Below are 24,682 nucleotides of genomic sequence, written 5' to 3'. Positions count from 1 at the left end.
CTCGTGAGTAGTCCCACTGACGTAATGGGAGTACTTGTGCTCATCCTCCCCCTGCCCCGGAATAACAAACTGGGATACGTTACATTTGCCTTCCATACCCATGGAATTGCTGCAAGTTACAGCCCCTTACTTCACCATCTACAGCCATGTATAGCCCATTTTTGGACCATCTTATATCAGGCATGTATGTTACACCACCACCGCAACCGGCTGGGCCACCTTCGACAATCTAAGAATGAGGGGATTAAAGTCTGCTCCGCTTCCTTCTGTTCTGATTTTTCTTTTCTGTCCTACAGATGTTTACACACAACAAATTGAAGATTTTCGTAATGCTTCTGGCACTGACCACTTACACAGCCGCGGTGGTGCTCAATGCTGGAGCTGGATCAGGGGCATTCAAAGGTAACACTAGCAGCTGTTTCTGATTTGATTAGACACCTCTCGCTCCCAAAACACACGACTGCTTGTGTTCTGAAGCACGACCTCCTCCGAGTCAGTAGGTGCATTAGTCAGGCACCTAATGGTAGAGATTCTCATGCTTTGCCTCTTTCACTCTGTCACTTTTTTACCCTCTGCTGTTTCCCAGTCTTTTCCCCCATCGAGGCACAGTCCATAGTAAGAGATGGGCCTAGAGCTGCCTTTCCCCAGAGCATACTGGGGGGCGTTTCCCAGGTGCAGAGAGTCAGCAGACTCTAGGCCCCTTGATGGGCTATAGGGTACAACCTCCCATCCCTCCATCCAGCCAACTACACTGTCTGGCGTGTAGGAGGTGGTGACCCTGCCTCCTCTCTCTCCCCCTGGGGATGCCATGAGCTCCCCGGGGAGTAGGGAGGGAACACCCTCTGATTTCCTCCCACTGCTGGGGCTGCAGTTGCCTGGTTTAGTTTCTGTTGACTTCAGTGGGCTATGGGTCAGGCTCTATGTGAGCGGTGTACAAGGAAAGCCCCCTCTGCCCCTCTCCCAAGTGAGGGCTATACAATACCAGGCCCCCAGCAACTTGGCAGCAAGAAAGGACGAGCGTCTTCGGTTACTGCTGCTTGTTTATAAAGATCAGTGCCGCCAATTCCCAACTCCAACAGGGTTCATCAGCTCTGCATATCGCGGCTCACCCGCAGCTTTGGCTTTCAAGTCTGACTGGCTTTTCTGGTTCTGTTTCGCTATCATTCTTTTCTCATTGTATAACTTGCTCGAAGTCACACCTGGTCTTCGTAAGCGATGATTGTCACGTTTTCAGTGATTTTGCAAAGAAAAACCCATTTCAACACAGGAATCATTTTGACAAGAGAGTCCTATCAGCTCGCACCGATGTATGCTTATGTAATGAGTAAAGCCTGAGCGAGGGCGCGGAGAACTGTGTGCAGTAACATGTTTTCCTGCAATAACCTTCATTGCTCCAGGTGTATTCCTAAATACTGTTGGAAACATCTCAAACAAGTACAACACTGACTTCACACCGGCTGGCTGGGCCTTCCTCATCTGGAATGTCATCTACGTCTGGCAGTTTGCTTGGCTGGGTTATGCACTGTCAGGAATCTGCAGAAGGTATTTTTTCTCCATATCACTTGAATGCAGGAGTCTCCCTCACACACCACCATAGCTGAGCTGACACTGAGTTGAGGATCCTTGTCAGTCTTTTGCCTTTTGCTTCTGATCCCATGTGAATATTTATTATTTGTATGTGCGTGGGATAAGATACAGACAGGACCTGCCCCAAAGTGCTTGCAACCTAGACAAGATGGACACCGGGCAGTCCAGAGGAGGGACTGGCGAGGATTGTTTTTATGTATGTCTCAGTATTAGCCTTGACTTGCTGCTTGTGGGCATGGTGGAAAGAGTGAGGCCACAGGTGGGATTTGAATGAAGATGGGGTGCTCCATCTGCGACAATCCCTTGCCCCAACCATCTCTGTGATACACAGCTATTTAAGTACCACTGCCTTTCCCACTAAGGGGGCAGCAGAATTACCATGATCAGAGATTGGCACCAGTGCACCATATTACTCAAATGGAGTGCTGGGAAATGATGCTGCTTCACCAGAACACACCGGGTCTGATTCTCACGGCAGTTAAATCAGGAGCAAATCCATTGAAATCATTGGCGTTACACTAATGTAGGACGTGGTGGAGAAGGGCCACAGCGTCGTCTCCACAATGCTCACAGTATAAGAGTCTGTGGACACAGATCTGAGTTTACTACATACACTAGCCCCCGGGGAGCTTTTTGAGTGGGCAAGTAATACGCAGGCTAAACAGACTAGCAAAGATCTGTGGGGAAATCATGTAACAAAACTTGATTGGCCTGCTTCTCATGGCAGCGCCTTTCTGCTGACAGTGATATAACAGAGCCATAATGTAAATGAGAATGAATCTCCCAGCTCTGCAGTTCCAGACCGTGTTGGGAGCAAAAACCGTTACAGGTAGCAATGTGATGACATATGTGAAATGAACTGGTGTTCTCAATCCTAGCTAGACAGGTATGCAGATCACAAAATGTTGCCATTACTGACACCAACCTCCGCACAGGTTTTTTCCAGCCTCAGTGGAGAGGCCAAGGATTCAGTAGGCCTGAGTGCTAAATGAGTCTAGGACGTTGAGGTTAACCATCCGCACAGACACAAACAGTAGTATATATTGCATAATTGAGATGTAGTTGCTGTAGTGACATATCATGGGATATTATGAATGAATTAAATGGAAAGCATGCTTTGTAAAGCCACAAGGCCAGATCTTACTGACACCGGTGTAAAACAAAGTACTTCCTTCACCTCAGTGGACTTCACTGTAAGTGGGAGGAGAATCAGACCTGCAATGCTTGATCTTCCTAACAGTCAGTACTGCTTTCTCCAAATGCCCGCTTTTCATTGGCAGGAATGAACTCGGATGGGTTTACACAGAGCCAGATTTACTGCCAATATCCTTCTATCTGGTGTGGATACTGAACAACGCCATTAATGTTGGATGGCTATTCCTGTGGGACCGAGAGTAAGTGAACTGTGAAGAGGGGATTTTTGCAATCCTCTCCTTGGGCCTGATTCACTGCTGCATTTCACCATTTTCACCCCTGTTTAACCTCTGTGAAGTAAACTGAGTCACATCGGTGTAAAACTGCCTAGGCCAGGGAATCAGGCTTTGTGTCTTAATACACTTGGACTAGGCAAAAGGTAGCTTTTATATCATGTTTGTTTTGTGTAATCTTTGCTTTTGGCCCATGAGTTGGATCTGTGATATCTAAATCTAAAATCTCTTCCAACTTGCCATTCCTGCATATTTTCAATATAAGGAAGCTCGGATCGGTCATCTTGTACCACTCTTCATTCAGCCAGTTAATCTTGTGGCTTTTGGATATTTTTATGATCCTAGTCATTTCACGGGCACAGCACGGCAGTCACATAGTCATTGGCTGTTAGAAGAATGCAGTTGCTAAATACGAGCATGAATTGTATAACAAAGTAAAACAGCTATAGGTTAAGTAAAGGCTACATGTAATGATTAGCTCTATTAAGGGTTATTATGAGTCCAAGAGTAAGGCTATGAGGTGAGGCATCAATTGAGCTAATATGTAATACAATTTAGCTAAAATACTGTATCACATGTGTTTGCCCCCTAGGTATCTCATTCCAGCCCTGGTTCTCCTGGCAGTCCTCCCTTTTACCTGTTATGTTGGTCTCTTCATTTCACACCGGTCCTTGCATATCCATGCCGTTTGGTTCCTAAAGTCTCACAAAGCAGAGTTGTGGCTCATCCGAATTCTGGTATGCTATATGTGAGCACTGCTATTTATAGAAAAGCTACACCGCCACGTTCATGCAGGGCTGAAGGTGGCAAAGTTCAGACGCACAATGCCGTTATGATTCCTACCCCAGTGCTAACTCCCTCCCCTTGCACATACCTTCAGGTTTCCCTTGGGTCTTGGTTCCCCATCTGTGGACAGCATGGGAGTCAATAGGAGGAAGATAAGCCCCTCATCTGTTTCACGATGCTTCACGTATAGACTGGCAGTCCAGATTGCCCCAAAATAGTCCTTAATCCATTAGACCATTATTAAGAATGTATAGATGGAGTGGAAAAACCCTACATATTTTTCAGGGTTTCTTTCTTCTGCCTTTTCCTTTTGTTCCATGCTCTGGATGAAAGTGATTGCTCCCCCAACCTAGAACATTGGCTATTCGTGCTCAGTACATTACACAGAGGCAATGAAGTTGAATACCTTCAGCCACATGTGATCCTCCCTCCCTCCCTCCCGCCGTCCCTCCACCTCCCCACAGCAGAAAAGAGCTCCATACCTGCTACCTCCCCTCATTACCCACCCTCCCAACCAAGAAACCCTACACCTCCTAGCTGTCTGGTCTACCATAACCCCTCCCCTGACTGAAATGTGGTCTCTGACCCTCCCCTCGGATTGCTTGATTTCTAACTAGGAACATGCGTTGGAAAAGTGGGTTGGATGAGAATGCAAGTCTGAGACCAGGAAGGATTTCTCAGCAGTAGGCAGTCTGTGAAAATGAGACTCTTGCCAGATCACAGTCCTGACCAACCCCAAATATGCGTTCCTGCTCCAGCCTCCCCACAACTTGTTATAGTCAGATTCCAGGGCTCATGATCCATATACAGGTACAGACAGTGAGTAAACTCTGAATTCAGCATTTGGAACTATAGGCATCACACCAACAAGATGAATCCATTTGGCTCAGTGTTTAGGAACGGTTCAGTAGGAATTATGTATTGCTGTTTACGGCCCAAATTTCACTCCATGGAACAAGCCTGAATTTACAAACCCAGGCACAATGAAGGATGAGGGTGGAGAATTGCACCTATCAGTAAGGGAAGGACTCCATCAACCCAGGCTGTGGCGAGGTAGTGCAGCCTCTATACAACCAATCCTGCAGCTGGTGTACTACCCTGTCAGGGCCCAGTATAGAACCCAGGCCCACAAGGTCCTTAGGCAGCATCCTTAGCTGCAGCCCCTGACCAATAGCCTAAGGGCTGAAGGCCAAGAGACCCACAGCAGCCATGCCCACACCCTGGCCTAAGTAGTTGGACAGGCAGCAGTCTCCGTGGATACTTGAACTACATAAAGGCCTCAACAGGAAGAGGAAGCTGTCTGAGCAACACACCACTACCTGCTGCCGAGACCACCTTGCCTGTCCCCACCTTGCCCCCACCAACCCACTGACCTGGCCCCTTGCATCGGATCGTCTGGCTGATTCCTGTAGAACTCTGACTATTGGCCTGGACAGTCTCTGATATGGATTGACCTGCTGGCTACCCAACTACCGTGCACACTTGCCTACTGCTTTGGACTACCCCTTTGCCTGCCTTGGCCACTGGGCGTTACATCCCCTCCCTGGAGGGGTATGGTTGAGGATCTGCATAGGTGTGGAGCCACCAACCGTACTTTTTCCCATAAACCCCTCTCTGCAATAGTGCTGATGGAGCCACTGTGAAGCTAGGAGTGTACCTACTGAGTGGGTTTCCTGCATTCTGCACCTACTTGCATCCTAAACATACCAGTGCCAGTTTAACCACCCATTGGGTTATGGAGGGGTGGCAGGTTTCGAGGTATACAGAATGTTTATTTCTCATCGTCACTCAGTGTATCATTATTCTACATGACAGGTGCAAAACGGAATTGCACTATATGCAACATGGACCACCATTGCCACTCTGCTGAATTTTGCCGTGGTGCTGATCTTCAATGGGAACATATCTAATAAGATTGCAACTGCGACCTCTCTGGCCATCCTGACCTTTGAACTAGTAATATGGTAGGTGACACCGATAAGCTCCCATTTGTCCCTAAAAAAATCTCTGGCCATCTGGATCCTGCTCATTTCTTGACTCTTAGTGAGTCGCATCAGGATCACTCTCAGACACTATGATTAGGTATTCGCTGGGCCATGTGTAGGAGAAGGGGCCTTATCAGCTTCTTCAGTGACTGAACACAAGAGGAGAATGGTAATTCTGTCAAGATACTGGAGTGGGGCGTGTTGAAAATTTACCGTCAAAATTGTTTTTCAACAGAAAATTGAGTTTTTCAACTAAACAAAATTTTCTACAAAAAGTGTCAAAAAACCCTAAAGCCAATAAATGGAAATATATCAGGGTTTGGGCTAGATATTGTGATTTGGAAATGCTGCCACAGTGCTTCATGGGAGATGTAGTCTGACCAGGGAGCCCAGGCTATAGAAGAGAATGGGAACTTGAGTCATCCAAACTACAACTCCCAGGAGGCACCACGGCAGCATTTCAGAAACAAAACGTTTTGGTTTTCAGCCAAACTTTTTCAGTATTGGAATTTCCACCGAAAAATAGAAACTTTCCATGAAAAAAAATCAGACAAAAATGAATGTTGTTATTTGTTTTTATCAGTTTCAATGGAACCCCCACCTTTTTTCACGCGCTCCATAATGGAGCTCTTCTTAGGCTCTGAGAAGCGACCGAGATAGTCTAATCCAGCCCTGGCAAACTCCACGCTTGTTCCCAACTGCTCCCTAAAAAAGTTATCTAGAAGGGGGGGAAATCCACTGACAGGATGTTCATTTTTTTGCCACTTTTATTTCCTACCAGGTTTTCTCTGGAAAACTTTGTGCTTGACAAGTATGTGCGGTATAATCTGACTGTCTACCCAGTGGTCATTGTAGCACTAACCGGCATTGTGTGGAAGAACTACTCCCTTTCATCTCCAACTGACAACAGTGTGTTTACAGGTGGGTCCTTGTAAAGTTTAAGCTCATTTTATCTAGAAGAGGGCACCAATCTTTCCTGAATGTTTCCAGCATGTCATTCCCCCAGCATCTTTGTGTGCAGGGAGAAGATCCCTCTTGCTAAAGGGGACCTTTAAAAACCAACTAGGGTTTTATGAGAAGTCTTTAATTTTGCAGAGTGAGAGTAAAGCTAGGCAAGACCCTTTAACTGCTGTGATTGCCCTGGGGTCTGCTGTGCTTGGGGTGGAAAGTAAACCCTCAACATCACTCCAGTTCATTTGTTAGTGGGGCAGATTCCACCTCCTTTCACCCTCCACCTCTTCACTACCTTCTGCGGGAAGCTGAACTGGTGCATTCCCACAATGCAAGTAGGATAGGACTTGGAGAGCCGCCCCAGGATGTCTGCGCCCCCTCTGTTCCATAGGCGCTCCCTCTACTCTGCTGTTGAGGAGGGTTTGGGGGTGGGGAGAGCCACGGGGTGGTGGGGGCAGGGCAGGTCCGGCAGAGCCTCACCTACACAACTCACCGAGGTGGAGGTGGCACATCAGGCATAAAGGATGTGGTAGTAGCAACAGCCAGAAAGCAGCTCCGCTGCCACTCTGTGGCCGGGGGGAGGATTGCTTCTGATTTCCTCAAGCCCCAGCCTACACACACTCCCGTTTCACTCAGGCTGGGGCTACGCTTAAAAAGTGTTACTGGTGTAGTTATGTCAGTTAAGGGTGTAGTGATATAAATGTGCTTCCACCAATAGAGCTTATGCTAGCTTGGGGAACCGGCATAAACTCTAGCTTGGGTTAAAGTTTTGCAAGCTATGTCAGATAGGAATGTGAAGAAATCGCCCCCTGGCCTACATAGCTGTGTTGGCAGAAGTCCCACTGTAGGCACAGCTATACTGGCAAAAACTGTGTTTTTAACTTATTTCATTCAGGAAACTGGTATAACGTATACTGGCAAAAGAACTCTTTTGCTGATATAAGTTGTGTTTCTATTAGGAAAGTTTGCCAGTATACCTGTACAGGCAAACCCTTTCTAGTGGAGACAAGGCCTCTGCTGGTATAAGCCATTTTAGACTGATATTACTGCGTCTAAACTAAGAGGGTTTTGCTGGTATAGATATACTAGTTTAGTTAAACCAGCAAAACTTCTAGGTGGTGACAAGACCTTATTCTGGCTGAGGGGCAGGCTCTAGGGCAGGGGTAGGCAACCGATGGCACGGGTGCCAAAGGCGGCACGCGAGCTGATTTTCAGTGGCACTCACACTGCCCGGGTCCTGGCCACTGGTCCAGGGGGCTCTGCATTTTATTTAATTTTAAATGAAGCTTCTTAAACATTTTAAAAACCTTATTTACTTTACATACAACAATAGTTTAGTTATATAATATAGACTTATAGAAAGAGACCTTCTAACAACGTTAAAATGTATTACTGGCATGTGAAACCTTAAATTAGAGTGAATGAATGAAGACTCGGCACACCTCTTCTGAAAGGTTGCCGACCCCTGCTCCAGGGTTTGCTCACAGTAAGTGTAAAGATATGGTGTAAATACTTCAAGGGAGATATTGGGCCCTGTTTGGAGTTCTCCTCCTTTGCTGTTGTTGTAGCCCTTCTCCCAGTTACCCCCACTCTTGTAAAAAGAGACATCATTTATTTGCTCTCAGACACATAATCAAGGGCGTTCTGTTTCTTTTATAGTTGTGTTGCTGGCGGTGGCTTGTGTTACCTTTGCTGTTCGGCTGGGAATAGTCATATGGAGACATTGTAAAAGGCCTCTCAACCGATCAGATTCTCCAGCCATGACACTGTGAAGTATATTTCCAAAGTGAAGACCTCAAGGGGGAGATTTTCAAAGCCATGAATGGGAATCAGGCACCCAACACCCACTCCCCCTGGTGCCTTGACAATCTCTGAAATGTGGAACTATGAACAACACAAAGAGGGTAGTAAGGCGGTTACAGTGATTTCGTATAAGCGTTCAGGGCCTCTCTCTTTTTCAGGATCTCTCTCTCCTTCCACTCTGATCGATTACACTTACCCTACCACCTTTAATTTGACCACTAGACCACTATGTGTTTTATTAAATGGTGTTTTCAGTTTACACCAGAGGAGTAGATGAACAGATCCCTCTGACAAAGCCTAATGCACTTCTGGATTAATGGTCAGTAGCACTCAGGTATGTCCAGCCTGAGGCAGGCCCATGAACACAGGTGCCACACTTGCACTTTTGCACAGAGACGTTATCTTTTCCGGTTTAAAAAATGGTTGTAAATAAGCAACCCCTCCCTGGTGACCTAAATGCATAAACCAATGGCTCTCTTTCTTCACTGGCCCAGACCTTTGGCCTAGTTTTTGTCAGTGCTGAACCTCTGCAAGTCCCATTGAAGTCAGTGGGTGCTCAGCACCTCTAAAAATCAAGCCACTGCGCCCCTTTCTAGCTCTCCCCAACATGGCAAGAACAAAGCTGCAGTAGTGCTATATTTTTATTTTTGCAGCATCTGTTTTAACATTCTGCATCCAGTGTGTTGGAGTGGTTACAATTACTGATTAATTATTGTTACTCACACCTTCTTGTCAACTGTTGGAAATGGGCCATCCTGATTATCACTACAAACGTTTTTTTTCTCCTGCTGATAATAGCCCACCTTAATTGATTAGTCTCATTATAGTTGGTATGGCAACACCCATTTTTTCATTGTTCTCTGTGTATAAATATCTTCCAACTGTATTTTCCACTGCATGCATCCGATGAAGTGGGTTTTAGCCCACGAAAGCATATGCCCAAATAAATTTGTTAGTCTCTAAGGTGCCACATGTACTCCTCGTTCTTTTTGGTTAACTCAAATGACTTTTAAGGATTTCTTATGCTTAAAGCACATGAATGTATGGCAGGAGATCTGGATTCTGGTCCCAGCTCTGCCATGGCTTTCCAGCATGAGCTTGGCCAAATTAATCAACAGTGCTGTGCCTCAGTTTCCCCACCTATTATAATCCCTCAAATGCTTATGTCATTCATGGTTATAAACTAGGTTGAGATCCTCGGATGGATGATGTAAAATGCAGTGTATCCTGTAGTGCTGATAGAAAGATGAGACTTACTAGAATATGTGATGTTGTTTACTAGAACAATGGATAACATTTTTGTGATGCACTTTTTGTTTCCATTCCTTCACATTTTTTAAATCAATAAAGCAACTAATTACAGGACATCTATATTTTCAGCTAATAAACTATTTATACAAACACCTGCTATTAAATGTTTATTCCCTGACCCTATAAATACTAAGGCGCTGAGCCTCCAAAGAGCACTGCATGGATAGATCCCTGTATCTGTGTAGAGTCCCCTGTGTTTGCAGGATGTCACCTTGTTACTGGATTAGGGCCCCAGGCATGTGAGAAATGTGATACTGTTAAGGAGTCCCATTGACCTCCTGTGCCTACATTGTTGTTGATGACTTGTATTCGTAGACTATCAGGGTTGTAAGGGACCTCAGGAGGTCATCTGATCCAACCCCCTGCTCAGAGCAAGACCAAATCTCCAGACAGATTTTTACCCCAGTTCCCTAAATGGCCCCCTCAAGGATTGAACTCACGCCCTGGGTTTAGCAGGCTAATGCTCAAACCACTGAGCTATTGCAGTAGCATCTAACACTGTCAGTCATGGACCAGGACCCCATCCTGCTAGGTGCTGTACAATCACAGAACACAAATGTGATCCCTGCCCACAGAGCTCACAGTCTAAGTAGTGTTTCCAGGATGGGGACCTTGGTTTTTCTTTTGTACAAGAAAACTATCTATTATGCATCAAAGGCCAAACTGGTATCTAAGAAGGGAATGGAGGATTGTGGGTAAAAGAGTACAAATAGCACAACATGCAATGGGTCAAAGAGCACAGCAATGGACTATCTGTTAACCTCAAAACACAAATACCGTCCTGGGCTATGAGCTGGACTGACTGCAGTTTAACTGAGCTGGAGGGTAGCAGAGGCTGCAAGTCATTCTCTTTTATTATAACAGCGGGAGTGAATTTAGCTGGACGGCATTAGACTGGCAGCACTAGCAGCTAAGTCCTCTGGTAATGCCCAGACCAAGTACAACACAGACAGCAGCCCAGTAACTTCCCTACTCTGCTCAGCCAAGGTGTCACTCAACCCTGACCTGGAGGGCCTGCCTCGGGGGTGAAAGGGGAGACCCCACGTCCCATGGCCTTGATATGGAGATTGCCAAAAAGGGGGCCAGACTACACTTCTCTGAAGTCATTTGATAGGACCCCTGCAGGGCAGAGCTCAATGTGCCCCTGCAGGGCTAGAAATGGGGGCTTTACATCAGTGGGAAGGGGAGAGTCCCAGCTACCCTTCGGGACCCGATATTTGCTTCCAGCCAGAAAGGAACCAAGATAATGGACTTTAAAGTCACAACAGTTTTAGGGAGAGAAAAGCTGTGTTGGGTGAATTTTAGAGCTTGACTCTGAGATTCCCTCGGCATCTTGGATTCATGATGACTATATGAGGGAGTTAATTCTAAAATAGTCCAGATTTTCTCTTCTGTGCCATCGAGTGAGTGCCTGGTAGTGCGCGGTGGTATAATTGCACTAGTTCGCCAGTTGCCATAGGATCTGTAATCTTTTGGCACCAAGAGCTGTTTTGTTTGCTTGTGTGAGTTTAACCTATAGGCAGCAGCAACACCTTCAAATAGGCTTAGGCAAAGATATAAGGAGAGAAACTTTTACTGGTGAAGATCTGACTGCTATGCAGCCAGATAAATAGAATATGTAACACTGGGCTAGATTGTCATCAATCCTTATTCCCTTGTACAGACTATGCATATCATGGATTGCAGCGTAGGAAGGGAAGCAGGTTCCATAAACTCCCAGTCTGCTTCCTGGACTGCTCAGGGCAGATCTAAATGGGACACTCTAACCTGCGTCTTTAAAAGCACAGCCTGGTGACGCCCAATGACATTACATTCTTCCATATGAGTTAGCTGAGATTTAAATTCCTACTGTAAAAGCCAACAGATTTTTTTGTATATAAACATTTCCTGCTCTCTCTCTTTTCATCATAAAGTAGCCAAAGAATGCCCAAGCCCAGTGCTGTCTCCCCGTTGCAGGTCACCGTTAATGAAAGCGTGTTGGTATAGGTGGAGCTACAGCAGAAGTGGAGTGAAACTGTCAGACAGTTCAGACTTCCACATATGCGGATAACAGATGGGACAGCTCATTAGCCAGCATTTCTGGCTCAGCCATGCACCAAATGTTGGTTCTTTCCTTTCTTTTGGCTAGGTAGAGCCCAGGTTCCAAAGATGCAATTCCATCTACAGGGGCTGACTGAAGGGACGGATTTACTCCTGCTCTGTGACCCGCTAAATGAGCTGCCAGGAGGCATTCCGAATACTCTCCTGCCCATAGCAGCACGGAATGCTTTGCAGGCCTGTCTGTGAGCAGCCCCCTTGCAGCCCACTTAATATAATTGGCTTTATTTAGTACCACTCCGGTTGTTCCCAGAGGGGAAAATTATGTGCAGCTCCAGTCAAAGCACTATTTGCTTAGAGCTGGGAGATGATTTAAATAGGACTGCAGCTGTGAGAGGGGCCCTGGCACATACTGATCTTGCAAGATGGGACAGTCCAGCAACCTTCTCTAGCAAAACTTGATCTCCCATGGGTGTCTGCCAACTGTAGGGGCTCAAGCAGCAATCCTGCAGTGGGGCAGAGGGTGCAGGCAGTGCACTCGGCTATGGACAGTGTGTTTTCTTATGTTTATGGCAGTAGCAGAGCTAAGTACAAACATGTTGGAGTTCCCTTCAGAGCCCTCGGGGGCCTTACTGTTGTCACTTACAGCAGTGCAAAATGGGTATAAAATGTTACCATTTGGATCTGGAGGCATTTTACACCTCTGTGGCACTGAAGTAAATGACTACATAGTGGACCACAAGCTAAATATGAGTCAACAGTGTGATGCTGATGCAAAAAAAGCAAACGTGATTCTGGGATGCATTAACAGGTATGTTGTGAGCAAGACACGAGAAGTCATTCTTCCGCTCTACTCTGCGCTGGTTAGGCCTCAGCTGGAGTATTGTGGCCAGTTCTGGGCACCGCATTTCAAGAAAGATGTGGAGAAATTGGGGAGGGTCCAGAGAAGAGCAACAAGAATGATTAAAGGTCTAGAGAACATGACCTATGAAGGAAGGCTGAAAGAATTGGGTTTGTTTAGTTTGGAAAAGAGAAGCTTGAGAGGGGACATGATAGCAGTTTTCAGGTATCTCAAAGGGTGTCATAAGGAGGAGGGAGAAAACTTGTTCATCTTAGCCTCTAAGGACAGAACAAGAAGCAATGGGCTTAAACTGCAGCAAGGGAGGTTTAGGTTGGACATTAGGAAAAAGTTCCTAACCATCAGGGTGGTTAAACACTGGAATAAACTGCCTAAGGAGGTTGTGGAATCTCCATCTCTGGAGATATTTAAGAGTAGGTTAGATAAATGTCTATCAAAGATGGTCTAGACAGTATTTGGTCCTGCCATGAGGGCAGGGGACTGGACTCGATGACCTCTCGAGGTCCCCTCCAGTCCTAGAATCTATGAATAGGTGGAGGGAAACAGTGAATCAGCCCATAGGCTGTGGCTTTACCAGCTACTATTGGGATGCTACAGTGCCTAGAGCCCCTGTGGCTGGAGAGGGCAGAAAATGGGACTTAGGCTTTTGTCAGCAATGGGCTTTTGAAAATTGTAGCTCAAGTGCCTGCTGGAGGCCTTGCGGTCCTGTGACACCTTGCCCCAGAATAGAGCAGAGAGAAGTCCTCCAGGCAACCTAGAGTGGCTGCAGAGGAACAACCAATCAGAGGGGCTGATGGAGAGACCAATCAGGGTTGAGAAAGGCCCTATATAAGATAAGCAGCAGAAGCAGTACCTCACTTGCTGTGTAGAGCTTGAGGAGTGAAGACTGGGTGACTAGCTGGCTTGAAGAGCAGCACAGTACCGTGAACAGCTCACTGTGGAGTGCTCACTGCAGGCAGGACTGGAACCCAGGGAAAGCTGCTGAAGACCAGGTGCCTGGCTGGTGGGAAGAGCAGCAGGACCAGCAGAAGGTCAGTGCAGGCAGGCTAAAGCCCAGCGGGACTGAGCACAGAACCTGGCCATGCCAGTGAGGGTACTGAGGTAGGCCCCCCTGGTCTGGTTGAAGACTGAGCCCAGGGAGGTCTGCTGAAACACCACCAGTACTGAGATGGGCCCCGGCTGGGTGGTTGAAGAAGGCAATGCCTCTGAGAGAAGCTTTAGGGCTATGGCCCCGTACCAGGGCAGTGATAAGAATTTGGACTGTATACCCTGGAAGGAGGGACAGTGTGTGTGGCTCAGCCGGAGAGCTGAGCTGCTGAAGACCTGCTGAGAGAACCATCAGCCTAGGGGCTCACAAGAGGTGGGTGCTGACCCCGTTAAACTTGGGTCTGAGGGATAACCGAGTGTTTATAAGAGGAAACCCCATGCAGTGTCTTATTTCAAGCAACAGTTTGTAGCTGCTTCAGATTAGGTACAAAGTAATTGAGTGAATAAAACTGCACAAAGAAAGAAAACAGCCACAGGGAGGAACCATAAAGGTATAAAACTGTTAGTAATGGAGAAGAGTAAAACAAAAGCCCACGACACACTGCAGATTCCTCGGCAAAAGAAAGCAAAGGTCAAACAAGGTGGCACCAGTGTTGTATTCATTCTGGACCGAGGGCATCCATCTATCCTGCTTACCTCCTTCATGTCACTTGGGCGTCCTTTGCTGTGGGGTCAGAAAAGGAAGAGATGAGCCTGAGGGTCAGAGAGGAACCATGCTAGTAGCACGCCAGGGGAATCTGAGTTCAGATGTTGCAGCGGTGACCAAGGAAGTGAGCACATGGGGTCTTCCCTGCCCACTAGTGTGAATGGGGGGGAATGGCAGGGAAGTCAAGGCATGCGCTCTGCTGTTACACCTGTGCACATGGGGAGGATCAGGCAACAGCTACACATCTGGAGGTGCATGTTCTGTGCTGGCTCATCCCACTTCTTGTTTTGCCTATAAAGTAGAGGTGGCTCATTCTGTGTGGGTGCAAAGTCTCCCCCCTCCCCCCCCCGCTCACTTCCTCTCACTTGCATTTGGGTTCCAGTCTCTCACTTCCTTGGTGCAGAGAAATGGCAGGTGTGGGAGGAAGAAGAAGGTGGTGGCATCTGACTCGGCTGGTACAACGTGGCTGCAGGGCAGATGTGTCTCCTGTTGGGGGATACCCACATCTCTGGGGGCCCCACATGATGTCCAGAGCTAGCTCTGCACTGCCTCAGCCCCCCACTCGGGGCATTCTGTCCATGTCCAGGGCTCAGGAGGGGATGCGTACAGGAGGACCTGCACCTGGGCAGTTCTGAGCCCCTATAAAGGCCCATAGGGATCACTGAAGAAGGGCACTCCTCAAAGCTGCTCTAGCCTGTGCCAGGGGCTGAACTGACCTTGGCAGCCCCCGCACAGTGGAGGTGCAGGCCAGCTCCCTTCCAGCCCCGAGGTGGTGCCTTTGCTAGCCCAGGAATGGATCTTCCCTGACCTCCTTCTAGCAGCATTTTAACATCGCACTCTAAAGCTGTCTCAGTATCACTTATACCAGGACAGGACGCTCTTGCTAATACTCTGCCTGGAGCCAGCATTATGGCTGCTCAGCATATGGGTGGTCCTCTAAGGAGGTGACAGGAAAATGAAGAGGCTTCCCCAGCACTGAGACAACGGTTGATACAGAGTTAGGGGTTCATGTCGGCCTGTTCCTACAGGCTCTATCTTCAGAAGTTTGCAAGGAATCCGCTCCTTTTGGATCATAAGTGCTGGAACTAGGGGTACAGGGGATGCGGACTCATGTACAGGGTTTGCAGTTTGGTTCAATGGCTCTCAGCACCCCCACTATACAAATTGTTTCAGCGCCCCTGCTCTCGATAGAAGAGTAGATCACTTCCTGCTCCCCAGACCCTTTCCCAATTCTTTATCACACAGTTTTGCAGGAAGCAAAACTCCATTCCTTGACAAAGTCATGTGGTCGGACAGCTCCTGTCCTAAAAATAGAGTCAAAGAATCCGAGTTTGTTCTGTATGTGAAAAGGTCAATGTCAAAGCTACCATTGGCAGGAGACCAGTGACAAATTCCTATCTGAATGACAGGCTGAGGCAGTGCCAAGGTTTCTAGGGGAATCTGAAACTAAAGATGGCCAGTAGCAGAAAGATGCATACTCACTGAGGTTCATTTGGATGCAGTGGAAGAGTTTCCCTTCCTGTCCCACTGCATGGCCTTCTGAATAAGTCCTAGGCTGAAGGTCCTATCAAAAAGAGGTAGTAAAGCCCTTTGCAAGAGAAATCCATCTCCTTTGCAGATTAAATCTGCACCACTTATTATACCTATTTTTAAAGTGCTCATTCCTGTAATATCTATGCACTAGATCCTCAACCGGGAAATAGATGTTCATGATAAGAAAATCGCTGTGTGGATGGCAGTATAGACACTATGGGCACGTTAGAAATGCCTAGACGAGGAAGAATTGTGAGCTCCCATGAGCAAGAAGGAACTTTTTAGATTGGGACAAGCTTCTCTCTGACTCCATGCATCAGTAGAAATACTCAGCCAGAAAATGCCTGCCTGAGTCCACTCCCAGACTGCAATTTGGTGCACATTGCTTTCTTAGACAATCATCTCTTCTTGATAGGTCTGTAATCTGGGGCCATAGAATGCCTGCATTCAGGAGTATCTTCAGACAGGCTCCAAAACCAGACCATTGCAGCCAAGGCTGGATGCAGGGAGGAGATCATAGAATATCAGGATTGGAAGGGATCTCAGGAGGTCATCTAGTCCAACCCCCTGCTCAAAGCAGGACCAATCCCGATTTAGTTGGAGATGTTGCGTTTTGATCTAATTCATTCCTGGCTTGATGCTACCCCTGGTGCTAATGAAACTGTATTAAAACATCAAGTGGCTGCTGGAGAGCAATATAATATTTTAACCTTGCTAATCTGAAGCAGCACCATGAAGCGAAATAGTCTATTCCAGAACCTCTGTCCAAGCAGAGTATCCTAACCCAGTTCTGTACAAATAAGTATCCTCTGGTGATGCCTGGCCAATTTTCATGGTATTTCATAGCATTACTTCAGGCTTTGGCTTCCCAAACGGGAAGCAAACTAGCCTAGCAGTTAGAGCGTGGGATGGCAACCAGAACACCTAAAACGCTTATCTGGTGCTGGCTTTTCATGTGCCTTCACCCTCTCTGTGCCTCAGTTTTCACCATCTGTACAACTGCAGTAACGTTCGTCTGCCTTTGTAAAGCACTTTGAGATCATTGGACAAAAGTGCAAATGATGATTATTAAAAGGAGTCGTGTGCTGTACAGTGTATAGAATCTAGATATATTCAGGGTGTAGTTGGCCCATCATCTTTGAAAACAGATGGCTTAAAGTCAAATATGTATTTCCCCAGCATGCCGCAGAGACATTGATTTCTCAGGCAACTAACTCAATTTACCCTTTTAAAGGCATTTCTGCAAAGAGCTATGGGATCAGACATGACTCATGAAGCCGTTGAACACATGGGGAAAAAATGCTTTAAATAAATTAAGGACCTGACCCTGCTCCCCATGGAGTCAGTAGCATAACTTCCAGTGGGAGCAGATTTGAGCCATAAAATAGGATGATAAAGGGCCTGATCCAAGCCCACTGGAATTCTTTGGATCAGACCCTCAACGTTCTGAGTAGGAAATTCGTGTTTTTTCTCTTCTTACCGAGGCATTCTTCTACAGGGGACCTTTCATGAGACTTTTCTAAGAAGTAACACTTTATTCATTGAGAATGAATGTAGCTCGCTCTGGGCCGTGCACAAGGCAAATAGGACCAACCATGCATTGGAAGTAATGGTTACGTTAGATATGTTAACAAGACAGAACAGTGCTTATATAATTCTAAGATAAAAAGTTCAGACTGGAATGCACAGAGCAGCTGAACTTGAGACCCCTGACAAAAGTTACTGCCATTAGCGTGAGCGAGAAAGAACAGAGAACCCTGTGTTCCTCCAGGATCTACAACTCTCAGCTCTGAATCCTGAGAGCGGAAGGTGTTTGGTCAAGGACGGCTATTCCCTAGCCCTGGATAATCTGCATGTGCTGGATGAAGAGGATACCAGGAACCTACCTCTCCCGCCTTTTCCATTGCGTCCTACCAAAGAGCCAGGGTCAATCAAAGTTCCTGACCTAGCCGGGAGCAAAGGCACTGCTCCTTTGGTGCACACGATATATACCAAAGGAGGCAGGGCCACAGCAGAGCTGCAGAGAGGAGGGGGAACTGCACTGTTTGAAATGTATGCCTGGGGCTCAGACAGGTATTGGGCTCCCTGAGGCATATTTCACCTAAGAGCATCCCCTGGGGAGGTGAATCTCTGCATCATATGCCCTCAAAGGCACAGCCTGGCCCCCTGAGAGCCTTGGATAGTGGCACTGGGAGCTTGTCACTCTGCAGGGCAGAGAGACAAGTGCTGAGCCAGAGTGACTTTCACAAACCACGCCAACTGTTGGCTCAGAAACAGGTAAAGTAGCAAGTGGGGGGACTCTGAAATCAGGGACTCTGAGAGGAGATGACAGGCCACTGGCCACAAAGGGAGGAGCTACAGGTTTCCAGAGTACCTGCTGGATTGGCTACATGTAGTGGTTCCAATTTGGAGTTCATCCAATATTATTTATGCATTCATTGCATTGCATTCGGTCCCTAAGAGCATAGATATTTCCATTTTATGACAAATGAAAGCCGTTTTGGTCAGCGCACTGTGCTGAGAGTCCACACAGCCATAGGGATGTCTCTGCCTGTGTGAACCATGAAATGGATGGGAACGGAGGGATTGACGTTTAAGCACATATGTAATAGGTGCAATGGAAACTGATTTGCAGTTCCTTATTCTGGGTTCTTAGGCTGCTGATGTTGCTACCATGACTCCCAACAGCTTCTAGGAACATCTTGGAGAGACCTAGATGTGTTTATACCAGCAACATGTTTCAAGTTTGTTTGAGCTCTAGTTACCTGGCCCTGTTCCTTTATCTAACCAATTACAAGGAGACGGAGCCTGAGCAATTTTGTGTCCGACGTTCATTCTCCCCACCAGCTGCAGATTGTCACGGTGCAGAATCCAGCCTACCTAAAGAACTGCTGCTGCACCATTTCTGATCTTGAAGGGACAGGGCAGCAGGAGTGGTTTTCAGAAGGGCTATCTAGTGCTGCTGGGTGTTCGTGTGAGAGAGAGAGAAACACACACAGGGGCATAAAGAGAAAGTGTTGGGAACGGGCGAGATACCAAAATAGCTCACCATTCAGAGTCAAAAGGCAAACCCAGTCCAAGTATTCCAGTAGCACCTACACCAGATCTGATATCCAATTTCTTTGGACAAGGATATCCATGGGTCCTTCTCCTTTCCGCGCCCCTTCACATCTCTTCCCTGACCCCACACACTGTTCCTTCATTTTGGACAAGGGAGTTGGCACTCACAGATGGCATATCATCTTCTCAGAAGAGTGGCTTGCATGCCATGTCTGCTGTGATACCTGGCACAACATGCCTAGGCATGGGGGGCGCTGGGTAAGTGCACAGAAGTGGGGTTGTGTTGGTTGGTTGGTTGTGGGCAGAGAGTCACCATCCTGTAACTCCTTTTGCTAGCTAATCACAAGGAACAGAATGTAAAGGTTCCTCGTATTTTACTGATTTTTAAACATTTCATCTGTTCGTATGGTGTCTACTACAAAGCACTAAAGCACCATCTCGTTAAAAATTAAATCCAGGCAATTACAAGTCTCCAAGACCAACCACCTACCCGCAGCAAAGGTAACCCCTCAGGCAAACCACCCTAGTGCTGAGAGGGAGTCATTCCTAAATATGCTGTAGGATGGGGTGTACAAACCCCATGCTGTTGCAGCTGTTCTCCCTATTTACGGCTATTACCCCAGTTGTGACGAAGTGGCTCATTAGCAACAGCTGAGAGAGAACCTGGAAAGAAAAGCCTTTAAAAGAGAGGAGACTGCAGTGGTGAGGAGAAGTTTCCAGCAGGAGGAACTTAGGAAGAGACCTTGATGGCTGGAGAAGGCCCTGCCTGTGAGATAGCTGCATGCTACCAGTGTGGATCTCTAAGTGCTGGGTTTTTAAGATGCACCGTAAAACACTGGGGGTGGCAGTTTAGCTATTGCGTGAAGTGGCCTGCTGAGAGGGAAGTGGGCTCAGACCTTATGTCTGAAACTGCATCTGTGCAGTCGCATCAGATCTCCTCTCTCAAGCATTCACAGTCAGGATGACTTGGTAATAGGTGACCTTGATGCACTGCTTGAGCACTGCATCTTCACCAGCAAATGCAGCTTTTCAAGGGGCTGGATCACACCCTTCTGCAACAAATCCATGAGAGAGGGGGCAGGGGAGGATTGTGATATTGCCAGGGTACAATCTGGACAGTTGAACAGCTGCCTCGCCTCAATTCCCCAACCTGGGGTGACTTTTACACTGCTTTGCTATGAGCGCAACCATTTCTGGCCTGCTCACGCACAGCCTCTAGCTGAGGTATAGAGTGCTCTTAGTCTGCCTCTCCTGAGCAACACCAACCAATTCCAGTCCCAGACTTGTCTCCAGAAATGTGCGTCTTGTACTGCCCAGTACAATACAAGCGCATAGACAGTCTGTCATTTCATTAATAGAAAATGATATGCACATCCCTTATTATCTCAAATAGTTTCCCAAACACTTCAATCCAAACACATTGGTTTAGATAAAACAATAAAACAAGTTTAACTGCAGAACAAAAGATTTTAAGTGATTACAAGTAAGGAGGCAGAAAAGTCAGAATTTGGTTACAAGAAAATAAAAGGTAAAACACAAACTAATATCTAACTTAACAGGCTCAATGAATTCAAAGCCCAATGTCTCTCACCACATGTTCTTTTGCAGTCTTACTGGCTGGATGCTTTCAGCCAGGACTCCACCCCCAGTCCAATGCTCCTTTCCTTGTCCTTCAGGGGTCATAGATGTCATAGGCAGAGAGAAAGGGAGGAGAGAGATCATTTGGAGCCTCTGTTTCTCATTCTTATACCTCTTCCTCCTCTTTGAAAATCCTCTCCAGCTGAGGTTTAGGAGACAAAATCTGTTTGCCAAGACATACATTTCTCACTCATACCCTTCTTCCTGCCAAAGAATGGCTGTGTAACCAGGTGATAGTCCATTTGATTATGCTGACACTGCTTAGGTGCTGGCTAACATTTTGTCTCTGAGGAACTGGTCTGTACCTGCTTTTCTAAACTTGGAGCATGTCTCAGTAAAGTCATACAGTAGAATCTTATAATTGTTCGTACAATGTTGCCACACGTATTTTACCAGGACAATAATGACCAGCAAATTGAGTTTTCAAATGATACCTCACAAGGCATGCTTTTTGTAGAATTTTTATTTTTTGTAAAAAGGGTGAACATAGGGTACAGACTGTCAGAAGGATCTCCTGGGACAGTTTCCTACACATAGTGCTATCAAGTTTGCTCCCCTTGATACAGGTTGGGGTGCCCAGCCATAAACCCAGGCCTGGAGGAGAGAGGATTTTTAAGACAAACTTGACGTTTTTGAATACTTGTATCAATGCAGGGTTGCCTGCTTCATGTGAAAGGGAGGTCCTTGCCCCAAATAGCATATGCTCTGAAGACAAACCACGGAAAGGACGAGGAAAAGGGCTGTAACATAAAACCAAGTGAGCATTTTAGTCTGGCACAAATTTTGTTAGTACCAGTGTGGTTTATAAATGTAAAGACATTCTGCTCCCAGTTACACTGGTATAATCTGGAGTAATTCTATTGGAGAAACTCATTCCTTCAGTTTAGAGAGCAGATTAATAAGAGGAAATGTTGTCGAGGTACATAAAATAGTGAATAACGGACAGAAGTTTAATTAAGTCTCTAATCTACCCCTTATGTTACAGGACAAGGGGACATCTAATGCCAGTGAACAGCAACACACTTTAAACTGAGTAAGTAGTCTAGTTTACACAACTCACAGGAACCTGTGGAACTGATTGACACAAGATTTCATTGAGGCCAAGAGCTTTGTAGGATTCAGAACAAGACGTGACATTCATATGGATAATGAGAACATCCACAGTCATGTTCAATATAATAAATATATTAGATATAAACCGTTACACTTTGTGGCAGAAGCCAGTCTCTAATTAATAAGAGACAATAAATGTCACCTGGGGTTCCATGATTGTCCACTGCAAAAAACCCTCTACCTTCCTCTGGTGCTGGTCACTGTCAGACAGGATGCTGTACCAGGAGCTTCATTTGGGCCAGGGTTTAGCTCCAGCACCTCTCCGTCAGCAGCATTTAGTAATTCAGGCAATTCTACACTTGCATGCAAGGCATGACCTCACAGGTACAGTGCTATTTTGAGCTGCGGCACCTCCTTTACAAATTACGCACTGACTGCACCAGATGGATCACTGCTGCAGGGGAGGGAGAGAGCATCGGCATGGGCAGAGTGGCTGGCAGAAGTGGGGAGAGGATGAAAGATGAGACGGGTGTTGTGGGACATATTTAAGTTTGAGGTGGTGGTAATGGGGCAGCCAGGAGAAAGATGGAGAGTGGGCAGAGGGCTGCGTGGAGGGTGGTTCATTGGGAGTCCTCTGCACTGAGGTGTTGCTTGCTGCGAGAGATGAGGTAGCACAGAGTGTATATTGGAGAGGGAGGGTAATGAGGGATACTGACAGAGTATGCTACCCCTCTGTCCTGGGAGAGACAAGTGTGCTACTGGGTCAGAAAGCCCAGGAACTCCAGACTGGGGAGGCAAGGATTAGTTAGCAGGGCCAGCGAATGACTTGAGAGCCTGTTGGCCTGTGAAGCATTTCAGAGAAAATAGGAGCCAGCTGCATAGGCGGTGCGCAGTGGAGATTGGGTGAGGCTAAGCCTCCCCGAACCTCACACCATGGGGCGGGGGTGGGACAGTTGCAGATTTGAGGTCCCCTGAAAAATCTCCCTCCTCTCACAGCCCCAGGGCTGGAGAAGCTCTCGCTCCTCGCCACAGCTCCGGAGCTGGAGTGGGGGGCACAGACCTTTTCTGGTCTTGGGGTGGTGGAGAGTAGTGGGGGGCATGGCCTCCTGGGGGAAGAGGCAGAGTGGGGGTGGAATGGGGTGGGGCTGTGGTGGAGGGGGGAAGGGTCTCCGGGCTTGGCTCTCCAGCCAGGGCAGAGAGCTCCACCGTGGTCCCAGCTGAGCTCTCAGGCCCCACTCCCGTGGCCCTGACCAAGCTCTATTCCCCCTGCCCCACTTCGGCCAGGGCAATGGGTGGGGAGGGGAGACCAAGAGCAGTGAGTGGGGGCAGGTCCTCAGCCGGAAGAGGCAGGCAGGGGGCTAGCTAGGAAGCTTCACCCATGGCCAGCTGTGTAGCTGGGCTGGGGGAAGGCCTACACCTCCTAAGGGAATCCAGCTAACCTGTTGTGAATTTGTTTTGTAGTCCATGCGAAAGGCTTTAATTTGAAGGGGGAAGGGATCTAGGGGCTGTTTGTTCATAGCCTTTCTAGCTTTCAAGAACTGAGCCTGTGAGAGCCCTGGAGTCTGGTCACACACTGGGCTACTGCCTGAACCTCACCGCATGCTGGTTTGCTTTGCTGTGAGGAGCAGTGGACTCAGGAAAGGGAGGGCCGGGGAGTGTACACAACCAAACTGCTGTCAGGGCCTGAGACGGGGACCCCAAAGAGCAGGGTGGATTGCAGTGCTGCCACTCAACCTGATGGAGTCGCCTGATGTCCGGGGGCGCTATCCGGCAGTCTGTAGATTGAGTGGGGGACTGATGGGCCCCAGTGGGTAGCACACTGTCACAGAGCCGCTGGAGCGGTCAGTGCGGCAGGGGGAGGCAGAGGCGGAGTGGGTGAGCAGTGATTCAGAAGGAAGCTGTGTGACTCAGTCTCCAGAGGGAGGAACTGTTCTGTCAGGAGTGTGGGGCTGGATGGGGTGCAAGTCAGCACAGAGTTCAGTCCTAAATATGTGTAACAGACTCAGTGAAACAAAGGGGAGAGAACTCATGGTGGCTCTTCGTGCCTTGTGCCCTTCTAACAGTACAGCAATTCCATGGAGCTGCTTTGCATTCTGATTTCCCTTGCGTAATACAGGCAGAGTGATGGACTGCGTCTAGTGACCTGCATTTTCATATCCACACAGAGAACTCTGAATATGCATTGATCTCAAGTCAGCGTGCAGCTAATTAGTCCAGAAGCGGAGGCAAGAGGGAGCTCTCCCCTCTCCCTGCTGCTTTCATGTCCTCCAGAGAAGCCCACATGAGCTACTAGGCAGGGCTGGGCTCCAGGCACTGCCAAGGGGTTGGCTGCCACATGGGAGGAACAGGAGCTGGTGAGCACTTTCACCCAGAGCACTCAAGGTCTGGGCAGCAGAAATACTAGCTAGGGAAAAGGCTCCATGGACATGGCAAAGAGGAGAGCACTGGGTGTACCATCTCACAGAGAACCAAGAGGAATATATCCGGGTTTAAATCCCTACCAAGGGGCAGTCTGGATTCAGATGGGGGTGTTGTGGGCTGAGGAGGAGGGGCTAGGGCTTCCTTTTGCCTTGGTTATTCCTCAGCGCACAAGGCCCATGAGGAGTATGGCAGCCAGAGGGCAGGTTAGAGCAGCCTCCAGTAGCCCCACAACTGAGGAGATGTAAGCGGCTAGCCCTACCACTGGCACAGGGAGGGACTAATTCCCCCCATCGTCCCTGATGCCCTTTTGAGTTGCTACCAGAGCATGACCGTGGGCTGTGGTTTAAAAGCCATACCTACAGCCCTTAAGGATTACCTGAACAGGTCGAGCTCTTTGGCTTCCTAGTCTTAATCTGGACCTGAGCTTCCCCAGGGTCGAGTCCAACTGTTTCCCTATAGGGCTGCATGGAGCAGGACCATGGAGGCCTCGGCTTCAAGGACTTGGAACAAATTCACTGACTCTGAAGCTGAAATCTCA

General features: G+C 47.6%; 1 protein-coding gene across 1 annotated transcript; it reads left to right on the top strand.

Moving 5' to 3' along the window:
• Positions 1-163: 163 nt before the first annotated feature.
• LOC128834339 (uncharacterized) lies at positions 164-9,936 on the top strand. The gene is made up of 8 exons (XM_054022971.1): positions 164-184; positions 297-402; positions 1,398-1,542; positions 2,868-2,981; positions 3,607-3,751; positions 5,616-5,764; positions 6,567-6,706; positions 8,396-9,936. Exons 2-8 carry the CDS (start codon positions 297-299, stop codon positions 8,506-8,508), a joined length of 912 nt encoding a protein of 303 aa, XP_053878946.1. The 5' UTR covers positions 164-184; the 3' UTR covers positions 8,509-9,936.
• The last annotated feature ends 14,746 nt before the right edge of the window (positions 9,937-24,682 follow it).

This window comes from Malaclemys terrapin, chromosome 3 (assembly GCF_027887155.1).
Source record: "Malaclemys terrapin pileata isolate rMalTer1 chromosome 3, rMalTer1.hap1, whole genome shotgun sequence".
Lineage (NCBI taxonomy): Eukaryota > Metazoa > Chordata > Testudines > Emydidae > Malaclemys > Malaclemys terrapin.
This window is presented reverse-complemented; position numbering and strand designations above follow the sequence as displayed.

Coding starts and splice junctions, on each gene's coding strand:
- LOC128834339 (XM_054022971.1), top strand. CDS start 297: ATGTTTACACACAACAAATTGAAGATTTTCGTAATGCTTCTGGCACTG. Junction 1,543..2,867: donor CTGTCAGGAATCTGCAGAAG/GTATTTTTTCTC, acceptor TTTCATTGGCAG/GAATGAACTCGGATGGGTTT. Junction 6,707..8,395: donor TGACAACAGTGTGTTTACAG/GTGGGTCCTTGT, acceptor TTTCTTTTATAG/TTGTGTTGCTGGCGGTGGCT.